The 12838-nt window shown below is 45.3% G+C and overlaps 1 protein-coding gene across 16 annotated transcripts in view; it reads left to right on the forward strand.

Annotated features, from left to right (window-relative positions):
• LRRC8D (leucine rich repeat containing 8 VRAC subunit D) overlaps positions 1-12838 on the forward strand; it is a 123320-nt gene that overhangs the window by 74118 nt on the left and 36364 nt on the right. For 6 of the 16 annotated variants that reach the window (XM_082688615.1, XM_082688610.1, XM_082688611.1 and 3 more), the window contains one exon: positions 7670-7762. The exons of the other annotated variants lie outside the window; for them this stretch is intronic. Coding sequence is in view for 1 of the 6 variants with exons in the window: in XM_082688605.1 (XP_082544731.1) it covers positions 7670-7762 (93 nt within the window). In the remaining 5 variants the exon portion in view is untranslated. The remainder of the gene's footprint in view (positions 1-7669; positions 7763-12838) is intronic. 16 annotated transcript variants of the gene reach the window in all.

Consider the following 12838-nt stretch of genomic DNA (forward strand, 5'->3'; position numbering starts at 1 on the left):
CAACCTGTTGAGGAATTTTTATTGCTGATTCTTTTTTGCTCTATTCTTAAGCTTTCTGCAATCAAAACTTTTTCTGCAGCAATATCACTGATTTAAATGTAGGCCTGGACAGGAACAGGACAGAGAGCCCTGTGCATGGGCATTCAAGGCTTTCTCATAGGTTGGCATGGGAGAACATCCCAGGCTCTCATTCATCACCTGTTTATTCTTATTTTATTTATGATGCCAACAAAGTTTGGGTCCAGTAGCAGCACAGTATTAAGTAAGCTGAGGTGTAGAAAAATAATTGATACTTACCCTTATTTGGATGTGAATGACATAAGTATATTTCCCTAAAGGCAAGATAAATAACCATTTAAAGAGTTATCTCCTTCCTTCCCTCAGAATATGAGCTATCCCGTGTAGGTGAAGAAGCTCTTGGCTTACACATTATGGAAAGTTCTACCAACTTCAGAAAGAACCATGTGTTTAAAAGAGGAAAAAGCTGTATTCCCTGCACCATTCTGATGTCCTTTCATTGTTATCCCCAGGAGCCAGACTGGTCCTCTGCCCACCCACTCCATCGCTCAGCAGACAGGCTGGTACCTCAGTAGCTCCTGTGAGCAGGGTTGACTAACTCCTGTGCTTGCTTGTCTGAGGATGGATAGGTGTGCTGGGAAATTAGTAACAACGTGTGTGATAACAGTGAAGATTTTTGAGAAGCAGAACTATTACATATTCTTAAATAGATAACTGGGCACACTAGGAGCATATGAGGACTTTTCCATTACTTCCCCCCAAAAGATAAGCCTTCTATATTGATAGAATACATTGTAAACATTTGTTAGATGGCATTCAAATTTCTTTTTTCCTCTTAATTTGACAAAAGTTTTAAACCTCTTTGTATTTACAAACTTGGCAGACTTCGGATGTTTTCTCAAGCTATTGTTGTAAACAGGCTGACAGCTTGGAAAAATTCACAGGTATTTTATCCCAAATGTCGGCTTAAAATTTAAAGGCAGCTGGAGTTAGCCCTTAGCAAGCTCAGAAACTATATAAATATGCATGTAGTGAAATTTTTCTGTGTAGTGCATGTATCTTCTTGGTAACATATACATTGGTTTGAAAAACTTCTGTATGTAAAGATGTAGCTGTTCATTTTTCTAGTTTATCTTTAGTTTCTAAATTCATATGTGAACAGGTGACTTACATAACTTTAAAAATTCTTTAAAATATCTTTGTATCTACAAGTTTCTATTCCTATATGATCTGTTCCATTTTATAGAGCAGTTGAGCTTCTGAAAAGTTGTTGAGGCCTTGAAGTTTTGAAAGTGAAATTATTTTTAGTTGTCCTGAAAGAGCTCTTTATTTATTTACTTAGTGGGGGAGGTAACAAACATTTATTTATTTATCTGAGAGCGAAAGATAGTGCGGGGCGGGGGGGGGGGGGCAGAGGGAGAGGAAGCCTTAAACAGACTCCTGAGCTTGGAGCCTTGGGGCTCCATTTCAAGATCCTGAGATTATGACCTGAACTGAAACAGAGAGTCAGAGGTTTGGGGCACCTGGGTGGCTCAGTTAAGCATCTAATTTGGCTCATGTCATGATCTTTGGGGTCCTGGGATTAAGCTCTGAGTCTGGCTTCCTGCTCAGCAGAGAGTCTGCTTCTCCCTCTGCCTCTCCCCATCCCCCTACCCCCTGCCTGTGTGTGTGCTCTCTCTCTTTCTCTCTCTCTCTCTCTTTCAAATAAATAAATAAAATCCTAAAATAATTTTTTTTAGCTTTATTTATTTATTTGAAAGACAGAGATCACAAGTAGGCAGAAAGGCAGGCAGAGAGAGAGGAAGGGAAGCAGGCTCCCTGCTGAGCAGAGAGCCTGATGCGGGGCTCGATCCCAGGACCCTGGGATCATGACCTGAGCTGAAGGCAGAGGCTTTAGCCCACTGAGCCACCCAGGCGCCCCATAAACAATGTAGTTTTTGAATACATTCTCCAATAAACATAATGTGATACATAAATTTTAGTTTCCAGACTAGTCTCTGGAAATCATTGTCTTAAGTGGCTTGTTGTAAATTCTTTGCCAGTAATAGTGCGTTTCCAGGGCTTGGGCAGAAGTCAGAGTGCAGGGAGAGAGTCATTATTCAAGGACTCCCCTTTGATGGGTGGGAAGACAGAGGGGTGAATTGGTATATAGCTGGGGAGAGGCCCAGAGGGAGGGGATGGGGGGGGCATCAGGAAGAAGCCTTGGAGATCATGTTGTCTAATGCCATCATCTTACAGAAGGGGAAACAGAGATCCAGGAAATTTATGTTGCTGGCCTAAGGTTACATAGCTAGTGGTTGGGCAGGACCCAGGGTCCAGGTCTCCTGATTCCCAGCTCAATTTATAGATCAGCAGGTACTGATAGGAGCTAAAAAGTCCACAAGTCCACATTCGGGGCCTCTGGGGAGAGGAACTGTGAGAAAGGATGGAGGGTGGGGGAAGCTGCTTTGTGGGGACCAGGTTTTATCTCCCCTGGAAGACAGAAATGGCAAGAACTAAGCAGAAAGGTCAGGGTCCTAGCAAAATAGGTTAGCATTCAGGACAGAGTCCAGTGTAAAAATGAGAACTTGCCATACCATAGTGCTGATGATAACAATTACTCTTCTGCTTGTTGGATACCTGTTAAATACTAGGCATTGGGCTGTATGTTCTGTTATAGTATATCAATTTTCATAGTAATCCTGGTAGAAAGGTGCTGTGTTTCCATTTTTCAGAGGAGGGTGCTGATACTCAGAGTTACACGGCTTGCTCAAAGTAAAATTTAAACCATGTAGCTTGCTGTGAGAGAGTGCCATGATTTGGACATGTCTTAGCCACATTGTTTTGATTTCTGCAGCATTATGCTGCCTAGCCAGAGCCATAGATCTGGCTATAGTGCTGGACAGATGTGACAGCATCAGAGGTGGGGAGACAGGGGAAGGGGCAGCAGGGTGTCTGGTCCTGGAGGCTTACAGTGAGGGAACAACACAATCAGGGTATAATTGGAGGGCACCTTGCCTGAAGCAGCAGGTAACAGAAGAAATTCCCAGCTCATCCCTGTACTTACTCCTGAGGAGCTAAATAAAAGTGACACATTACCTCTCTGAAACGTTGGGGAGCCTGCATACATGGTGCAGCGCCTATAGGCAGCTGATACCGGGTATGTGGGTGGGGGGGAGTCTTGGGCTCCTAAAACTTGTAAGATATTTAACATGAGTAAGCGGCTGATGGTATGTGCGCGTACCAGAATCCACTGATGCTCTGGAAGTGATGCCACCACAAACGTTTGTCAAATCTTAGGATTTCAGGGGCACCTGGCTGGCTCAGTCAGTGGAGTATGCCGCTCTTGATCTCGGGGTCATGAGTTCAAAGCCCACCTTGGACATAGAGCTTACTTTTAAAAAAATGAAAAACAAGCGTGCCTGGTTGGCTCAGTCATTAAGCGTCTGCCTTCGGCTCAGGTCATGCTCCCCAGGTTCTGGGAATGAGCCCCACATCGGATTCCCTGCTTGGCGGGAAGCCTGCTTCTCCCTCTCCCATTCCCCCTGCTCGTGTTCCGTCTCTCACTGTGTCTCTCTCTGTCAAATAAATAAATAAAATCTTTAAAAAGAAATGAGAAACAAAACCAAATCTGAGGATTTTGGAGCAGGAGAACTGAGATGGTGAATAGAAGAACCACAGCCTGATGAAGAGTCATTAAGTATCCGTGGATTCTAAGTGTCATCAAAGTTTAGGCCAAAAAAGGTCTGTTGGGGAAGAAGACTTCCACTCTACTTTTATAGGGAGAGAAAGGGAAGCACAGTGTTCCAGATCCTAGGTGCTTTCCAATCTTGGCACATCCTACAAAGGAGATACACTCACTTGCTACGGATCAGAAAATTGAAGTTTATTTTATTTTTTAAAGATTTTTATTTACTTACTTGTCAGACAGTGTGCGCACAAGCAATGGGAGTGGCAGGCAAAGGGAAAAGCAGACTCCCCACTGAGCAGGGGGCCTGATGCGGGACTCGATCCCAGGATCCTGAAGTCATGACCTTAGCTGAAGGCAGACGCTTAACCATCTTAGCCACCCAGATGCCCCAGGAAATTGAAGTTTAGAGATCATTAGCTGTGGGCCACTCACACACACACCACAGTTTTACTGAGATACGCAGACAACCCCCGACTTAGGATGATTCAGCGTATGATTTTTTGACTTTATAGTGGTGCAGAAGTGATACATGTTGAGTAGGAAACATGTGTCAGATTGTGAATTTAGATCTTTCCCAGGCTAGTGGTACTTGGTACAATGTTCTCTTAACAATGCCGGGCAGCAGGCTGATCTCCCAGTCAGCTACAGGGGTCATGAAGTTACACAGCCAGGTACTGACAACCATACCACGCCCATACAGACAGCCCTTTACTCTCAGTACAGTATTGAATAAACTACATGTACTCTCCAGTACTTACTATAATAAGATAGGCTTGCTGTTGGTTGATTTTGCCCAGACATAGGCTAATGTGAGCATGATTAGGGTAGACTACTCTAAACTGATGTTTAGGGCGCCTGGGTGGCTCAGTGGGTAAAGCCGCTGCCTTCGGCTCAGGTCATGATCTCAGGGTTCTGGGATCGAGTCCCGCATCGGGCTCTCTGCTCAGCAGGGAGCCTTCTTCCTCCTCTCTCTCTCTCTGCCTGTCTCTCCATCTACTTGTGATTTCTCTCTGTCAAATAAATAAATAAAATCTTAAAAAAAAAATAAACTGATGTTTAGTAGGTTAGGCATATTAAATGCATTTTTTTAAAACATTTCATTTATTTAATTATTTTTTAGAGGTAGGGATGGGCAGCGGGAGAGAGAGGATCTGTAGCAGGTGCCACACCCAACACAGAACCTGATGTGGGGCTGTCTCACAACCCTGAGATCATGATCTGAGCCAAAATAAAAAATCAGACACTTAACCGCCTGAGCCACCCAGATGCCCCTATTCAATGCGTTTTTGACTTAGATTCAACTCACAGTGGGCTTATGGGCTACAACCCCATCGTAAATGGAGGAAGATCTGTAATTTGCACTTACAACATTCACCTGTTCTAAGCCTATAAGTCCAAATTGCCTTTTAAGGTAGTAAGTTTCCTATCATTGAAAGTGTTTGAGTAGAAGAGGCTGGGAAATTTCCCAGTCTGGGATATAGTAGAGGAATGTTGTGTTGATTTCAAGTAATGCAAAAATGGTTTCAATGGCCCCAGAGTGCTGAGCAGCTAGCTCTTCACTTCAGTGTTTTAAACTTCGGTGGACATACAAAAGAGGAAGGGCCCAGAAGACCTTTTCGCTGGGCTCATCATCTTCACTCTGTACACTAGAATTGCCCCGGAGCTCTTTTTTTTTCTTTTCTTTTTCTTTATTTTTTTTATTTTTTTTATTTTTCCAGTTTTCCAAGATTCATTGTTTATGCACCACACCCAGTGCTCCATGCAACATGTGTCCTCCTTAATACCCACGACCAGGCTCACTCATCCCCCTACCCCCCTCCCCTCCAAAACCCTCCGTTTGTTTCTCAGAGTCCACAGTGCTTAAGGTGTATTACTTTCTTTATTTTTAGAGAGTGAGTTTGTGGCAGGGAGGGGCAGAAGGAGAGGGAGAGAGAGTTTTAGGCAAACTCTGCCCTGAGCGCAGAGCCCAACACAGAGCTCAATCTCTTAACCCTGAGATCACATTTCATGACCCTGAGATAGGGACCTGAGCCAAAACTGAGAGTCAGATGCTTAACCGACTGAGCCACCCAGGCAGCCCTGCTGAGGAGCCTTTCAACCCTTCTGGTACAGATACGCTGCCCACATGCCAGACCAGCCATGTCAGCTCCCTCCCATTTTTCAAGGGTACAGCTGTGCTAAAAACTGCTCTCCTCAGCTGAGGAGTTTCAAGTGCACTTCAGAGGGTTATGAAGGGTCAGAAACCCAAAGCAGCCCTGTCCTGCCAGCAGCCACAGTTCCCACGTAGAGTCGCTTCTCTGGGCCCTCATGGTGACTCAGCCCTGTCCAAGTACCTTCTAACTGCTGCTGCCCCTGTCCTACATCCAGCTCTCTCAAGGTGCCGGAGGCCCCCTTGGTGGTTTAACCAGAGATGGTTTGTCTCATGACTTTAATCAGATGAACTTTTTTGTCTGTCTCTAATGCACATCCACCAGACGTTAATGCAGAGCTTGAGGACATAAGGGTCCTCGAGAAAAGAGTAAGTGTGAATTCCATCTCCAGATCTGATCAGTGTTCTTGCTTGCAAAACAGCAATTTTATCCATATTTGAACGTTTTGTATCTCTTCTTCAAATATGCAGGCCACTACATCAATGCCTACAGCGGAGGATCAGTGCTTTCTCTTTTATCTGCTCTAGAGAGCTTGTATGGTTAACTGATCTGGCCTGGGGCCAGAAGGAACTAGGGCTTTGGGGAGCCTCTGAAACCCTTCTGCACCTCAGTTTCTTTGTAAAATAAGACTAATAATTCCCACCTACGTGTCACTTTAAGAATCCAGTTACTGACCGTGTGTAAGAACGCCCCGCAATGGTGTGCGTGTTGCATGCTTGCTGTGTGCCAGGTGCTGCGACTCGTCCGTGGGGAAACAGACATGAATAAGTAATGGTCCCTGCCCTGGAGAACCTTACAGCTCAGTCAAGAAGACAGATGCAGAGCCAGGTAATTGTAAAAGGGTGTGCAGGTTCCAAAATGCACAGGAGTCTCTGAGAGCCTCAATGAAGGATTAGAAGGAGTAGGTTACTGGCATAGAGATTTAGGGAAGGCTTCCCACAGGCACTGATGGGCATCGAAAGGGGAAGTCAAGGTGAGTCTGAGAAAGCTGGATATTCCCGGCAGAGGGAACAGAGTGGCAGAGGCATGTAGATGGGGACCAAGAAGGGGGCGTGTCGTGATGCTAATGTTCATAAGTGTTTTATGCAGGTCTCACGTGCTTTCCCTTGGGAGAAATGACCTTTTTATTACATAGAGTGCTTTGAGAGGATTCAAAGGAAGAAAGAAGGCATGAGATGTAGTCATCTGTTCTCCTCTTCGTTTGCCTGATTTTGTGGAGGTGTTTGGGGTCTGGAACAGGAACGAGGCTGAGGGGTTTATGTACATCAGCAAAACCCCAAGATTAAAAAGCATGCTTGGTCCAGGTTAGGTACCTATGTTTCCCACCTGAGGTGGGCACTGCAGCACAGTGGTACTTAGAGAAGGTTACTCTCCAAGGAAGAGACGAGATTTTTTTTTTTTTTTAAGATTTTATTTATCCATTTGACAGAGAGAGATCACAAGCAGACAGAGAGGCAGGCAGAGAGGGAGATAGAGGGAAGCAGGCTCCCTGCTGAGCAGAGAGCCCGACACGGGACTTGATCCCAGGACCCCGAGATCATGACCCGAGCCGAAGGCAGCGGCCTAACCCACTGAGCCACCCAGGCGCCAGAGATGCGTTTTCATCAAGAAAGCTTTTATCACTCAAGAGGTCTACATTGTAATTAAAATGAGAGAGGGTCCACAACCCATGCAGAGCACTTAGCAGGAGCCTCTGTTGAGCCTCACAGTAATTTTCTGTGTCTGCCCCAGTTTTATAACCTGTAAAACCACAACACTGTCCCTTTCAAGGCTGTTCTTAAAACGTCTCATTGGGTTTCCGGGTCCTGTCCTCACCATCGTATTCCCTCAGGAATCAGGAAACCACAGAGCCCCGTATCCAGTGGTGATTTCATTTCTTCGGCAACGACCGGTAGAGGCAGGAGGGACACCAGGCATGTAAATGGTGCGTAATTCTGGCGCTGTGCGCTTTCATGCCCTCCGCTGTCAAGCCCAGGCCCCATCCAGCCAGACTTCCTCCTTGCCTGGGAACAGATTGTGCCTAGGCATTTCTAGTCCAGTGAATTTAGAAGGGCAAACGGCTTCCTCAGAAAAATGGGATAACCAGGGGCCTAGTCTCCTTTTTGCCTCTTCTGTTGACTTTCAACACGTGGCGTTGAGGCGGGGGAGACCGCGGCGCTTTCTCGTGGCGGCTTGCGTTCGGAGCTGCCCGTCTGAGCCCTGATCCCTGACACCTTTGAGCGAACAGAGGAGGGGGTGGATTAAGTGGGAAGGGCTCCCAGGAGGCAGTGAGGCTGCTCTGCCTCACACGGGCAGCTTTGGCCTTGAGTAAGTCGTCACCAATGGGTTGTAACTTCTCTCCCGTAAAAGGAGAAGGTTCTCCGCAGTTCTCTCCAGATTGGAGCCGGCAGATATTGAACTCACAAATCCCCCTCGACATGGGTCCTTGCCTCATTTCCAGCTGCCGTCTCCTCGGGTGCTGCCGCCTTCTTCACTCTTCCCTCTCCACCCTCCTGCCCTCGCCTGACTCCCTTGTCTCAGGCCTGCTTCTCGGGGTGTGGAGGGAGCCCTGTGGTGCCCAAGTAGAGCTAGATGACCAAGTAGGCAAGTGAAACGTGTGTTGAGGACCCCTTTGAAGCAAATATATTACTAGAAAACGTTTTCAAAAGAATCTAATATTCACTGTTTTAAAAAAGAAAAAAAAAAGTGACCATCATGGGGGAAAAGCAGACTTTTGCTGGACTTCCTTAGTATTTTATGGCGTATCCTTTTAAGTTCTGTTTGGGGGGAACTGTATGATCTTTTCAGTATTTAGGATCACTGAAGGCTTCATCTTTTACCTGTGAACTTCTGGGACTCAGCGTTTTCACAAAAGCCTCGGAGAGATAAAAGCAAGCACACTCCTTTGGTCTGTGCCCTTCTCTCTAGACCTAGCCACCTGTGTGCTTATTTTACTATTGTAACAGGTTTCTCTGTAGCCCTGGCTCACTCAGAGCCTTCCACCACACTGTCTACTTTCCAGGTGAAAATGTCCACAGTGGGGATTCAGCCTTGGGACAGAGATAGGCCAGGAAGAGAGATGCAGGAGTATTAGCCTACACATACCTCCTTCCAGAAATTAAAATCAAATCAAGACATCAGTTATTCTCCAGAACAATTAGATGCAAAAAGTAGCCGTAAAAATGTGAAGGAGTGCTCCAGGAACTTAGAGGCCGAGGATTTTCTAGAAGATGCTTCCCGCGGAAGGGACCTTGAAGGAAAGGTGATGGAGAGTTTTGCCTATTAACAAAATGTGCCTATCTGACTGGCCTGTTACTTTCTTTCTAAGTTCTAAATCCCATGATTGTCAACTACTGGCTGCTGCTTCTCAGAGCTGCCCCAGACTAGTTTCTTCCAGACTTAAGCACTCTGTCTCTGTTCCTCCATATCTCTCCTGCCCTGGCTTTGGTCCTTAAAGCCTGCCTCTTCTGATAAGCCACTGGAGCCACTGAGAAGAATCAAGTCGAGTCCCCTCGGGCTACAGAATAAGAGAGGCTTCTTTTCTAGTGGACTGTCCGTGTGGTTGCCTGGGGGACATATGGGGTCCCAGGTCCTTGTTTTCACCACAGTCTGGCTAAGCACATGTCCTTGTTGTCATCATCACTATCACTCAAAGCTGGCTGTATAGAGTGCTTACAACGTGCCAGGCACCGTGCTACAGTGTACCTGTCCGGATTCGTTAGTGCCTCACCGTAGCCTCAGATGAGTGCTGGTTTTTTTTTTTTTTTTTTTTTTTTTTTTTTTTGCATTTTACTGACGAGAGAAAAGGAGGGACAGAGATGTTAAGTAACCAACCTGAAGGTCAGACAGCTAATAAATGGCGGAGCCAGAATTTTTGCTCTTGTGGTGGGATTTTTCTGAGCCCTGCTCATAACCATGACACTGTATTAAGTGCTCAAAGGAAGAGAAGCAGGGGAGGTCTAGTGGGCTAGGAACAGCATGGGGAAGATGGTAGTGCTTTGTGTTTGAGGAGAGGAAGAACGGGTACTGAGTTTCTTTCCATCAAGATGGAGGTGGTTTGAACTGTTGACAAGAAAGAGCTTCCTCTTAAATGTATTAGATAGTATCTTTTCTCTGTAATGCCATCTTTTTCATTCTCTTCTTCATGTTTGGTTTCTTTTTTACGCTGTATCAGATCACAGTAAAAGTTGTCTGATAGGGATGCCTTTTCAGTGAGGTACACAGAATCACATTGCCAAGTATAATTTCCACTCAGGTGACACTGTTCTCACCACTTAGGGAAACAGGCAGGATTAAGCCAGAAAAGCTGGTTATTAGGTATTTACCTCTCACTCTTCACACAAGCACAGTTACACACATTGAAATATGTGTCTTTTTAGTATTCTGGTATTGTTGACTGTTTTGTTTTTAAAAAGAGGGTTTCCAGGGTGCCTGGGTGGCTCAGTCTATTACAGGTCTGCCTTCGGCTTGGCTTGTGATCCTGGGGTCCAAGGATCGTGACCTGAGCCGAAGGCAGATGCTCAACCTTGACTGACCTACTCAGGCGGCCCTGAAGACTAATTTGATGCCTCAGATTGAGCCCACAAATTTTATAGTTGCCTCTGAAATTGATTTCTTCCCAACGTAAGTATACTTTTAAGATCATCTTAATAACTCTGTATCTGACATCCACTAGTCATTTATTTATTTAGTGGCTTGGGAGGCTCCTGTTACTCATGGTTTTTATCCATAAGAGTAATTATCATCCTGGAATTCCCAGTTTAGCCCGAGGCCACCCAACTTCCCTCTTCTCAGGACTCAAGGCTGTGCTGTTTTTCTAAGAAGAGGCCAGAGAAGATGGGGGCTCAAGAATTCAAGTGAGGGGACAGAATAAAAACAGAGATGTCTTTGGGCGCACTCGAAGGAACTCTCTTATCCTCCCCCCATGCTTCCTTCAAAGCCAAAAGCATTTCACCATTAGCTTAGCTCTCTCAAGAGTCCCCAGGCTCTGCTGCGGTTTTTGTCCCAGCTGTAATGACCATCTGACCCCTGGGGAATTCGAGAAAGTTGGACCCTCAGCTTCTCTTTGGAATTAATGGAGCATCCTATAATTTCACAGATGTGAAACTGTTTTTAGAGATCTCAGCTTCCCACTGGTCTGGTTCCTCGGCTGTGTCTTTGTGGGTCAGGCCTAGCGAAGGGAAGGAAGGAAATAAAATGAAATGAGTTCACGTACTTTTCTTCCTTAAAAGGACTGGGAAGGAATACAGAAGGTCAGGGGAATCTAACCTTGGTGAGCTAGCTTGCTCTTCTATCTGCTGCAGGTTACTTTTGTTTTTTGCTGCCCAGGTCTCCAGAAAACAGTACAAGAGGGTGTAGACACCTTAGTGTCCAGGTTCCAGCATCATGACGTCAGAGAAAGCACTTAGGTTTTACCATCAGGAGGCCTGGGTTTGGGTCTCAAGGCTGCCACCATTAATTAGCTGAGTAATCATTGGAAGCATAGGTTTCTCCCCTAATTTGAGGTTGTGAAGAATGCTCATTTCACAGGTGGTTGTGCGAGATGTGTTGTAATCATGACACATATTAAAAATCGCTTTGTTAGCTGTCTGTTATCTCTGCATGTCATGGTTCTAGAACTCATACTAAGGGTTAAGTTTTCACCTTTGTCATTTGGCTTGTAAAATACTTGGAAGAAAGTTTCCAGGTGGTTCATGTTCCCCCTAGGTCAAAAACCTACTCCCGTGTGCTAAGTCATCAATCATGTTTGATAAAGCTGTTTCTCTTTTGAATATAGTTTAGATGAATTGTTCCCCTGTAAGATTTCACACAAATTTGGATACCATGATTTGGACTGCCTTCCCGAGAAACTTGGTGTGATAGGATATGGTCACGGAACCACCCACGAACAAATAAGACCAGAAAGATTATTTTCATTTCCTTCTCACCGCAAGTTTGTACATACATCTTCAATAAATAGTTGCTAAGGTTCTCAGGGTCCTGGGATCAAACCCTGCATCGGGCTCTCTGCTCGGCAGGGAGCCCGCTTCCCCCCTCTCTGCTGCCTTCTCTACCTACTTGTAATTTCTGTCTGTCAAATAAATAAATAAAATCTTAAAAAAAAAAAAATAAAGCCACTGAGAAAGATAAAGGAGCCAGGCTGATGGACAGTAAGATGTCATCTTTATTACTGAAAATGCTCTTTGGAGAATGTGGCTTTGAGTATGCAGCCAAATGGGCCTTCTGAAATTTCATCCTTGAATTAGATAGACTACCCACTCTTTCCCAGGCAGAGCAAGACCGCGGAAGCTGGCAGCTAGCGGGTCAAGCCCTCTACCACCCAGCAGGGGAGGAGTTCAGAACAGATCATTTCTGCAGGCAGGCAGGAAGAGGGAAGAAAGGGGAAGGAGAAGATGGAGAGGCCACACCTGTTATTGTGGGGAATTTTGTGCAGGAGATAACATGGGGAGAATAAATAAAGTCCTCTCAGGATACCTGCCCTGGCATCTCCAAGGGTAGATGAGACCTGGCCTTGCTCCCTAGGGACACGTGGTGAAGAAGGGAGATAAGGCATCTGTCAGTGTGATTGAACCCGAGATTGCCCTTCCTAGGGCTTCTTCACCCTTTACCTAAAGCTTTAAATGTGGAGTTGGGTTAGGCTTTAAAAAAATAATTCTTATTTGACCCAAAAAAAAAAATTATGAGAGGACTCATTCCTTTTCATAAAGAGCCAACCTATATTGCCTTACATACATCTGGTGGTATATATAACTTAGCCCAGATGTGAATAAGCAAGAGACCGAGTACCTTGTGCAACAGCACTCAGCTCAGGTAGAAGCAGGTGCATTGAAGCTGCTGAAGCATAAGGAAAAAAGTCAGTGGAAAGAATTTTACTATTATTATTATTATTTTTCTTTAAGATTTTATTTTATTTATTTGACAGAAAAAGATCAAAAGTAGGCAGAGAGAGTGAGGGAAGCAGGCTCCCCACTGAGCAGAGAGCCTGACTCGGGGCTCGATTCCAGGACCCTGAGATCATGAC

The sequence above is a fragment of the Mustela nivalis genome (assembly GCF_964662115.1).
Source record: "Mustela nivalis genome assembly, chromosome: 10".
NCBI classification, from domain to species: domain Eukaryota; kingdom Metazoa; phylum Chordata; class Mammalia; order Carnivora; family Mustelidae; genus Mustela; species Mustela nivalis.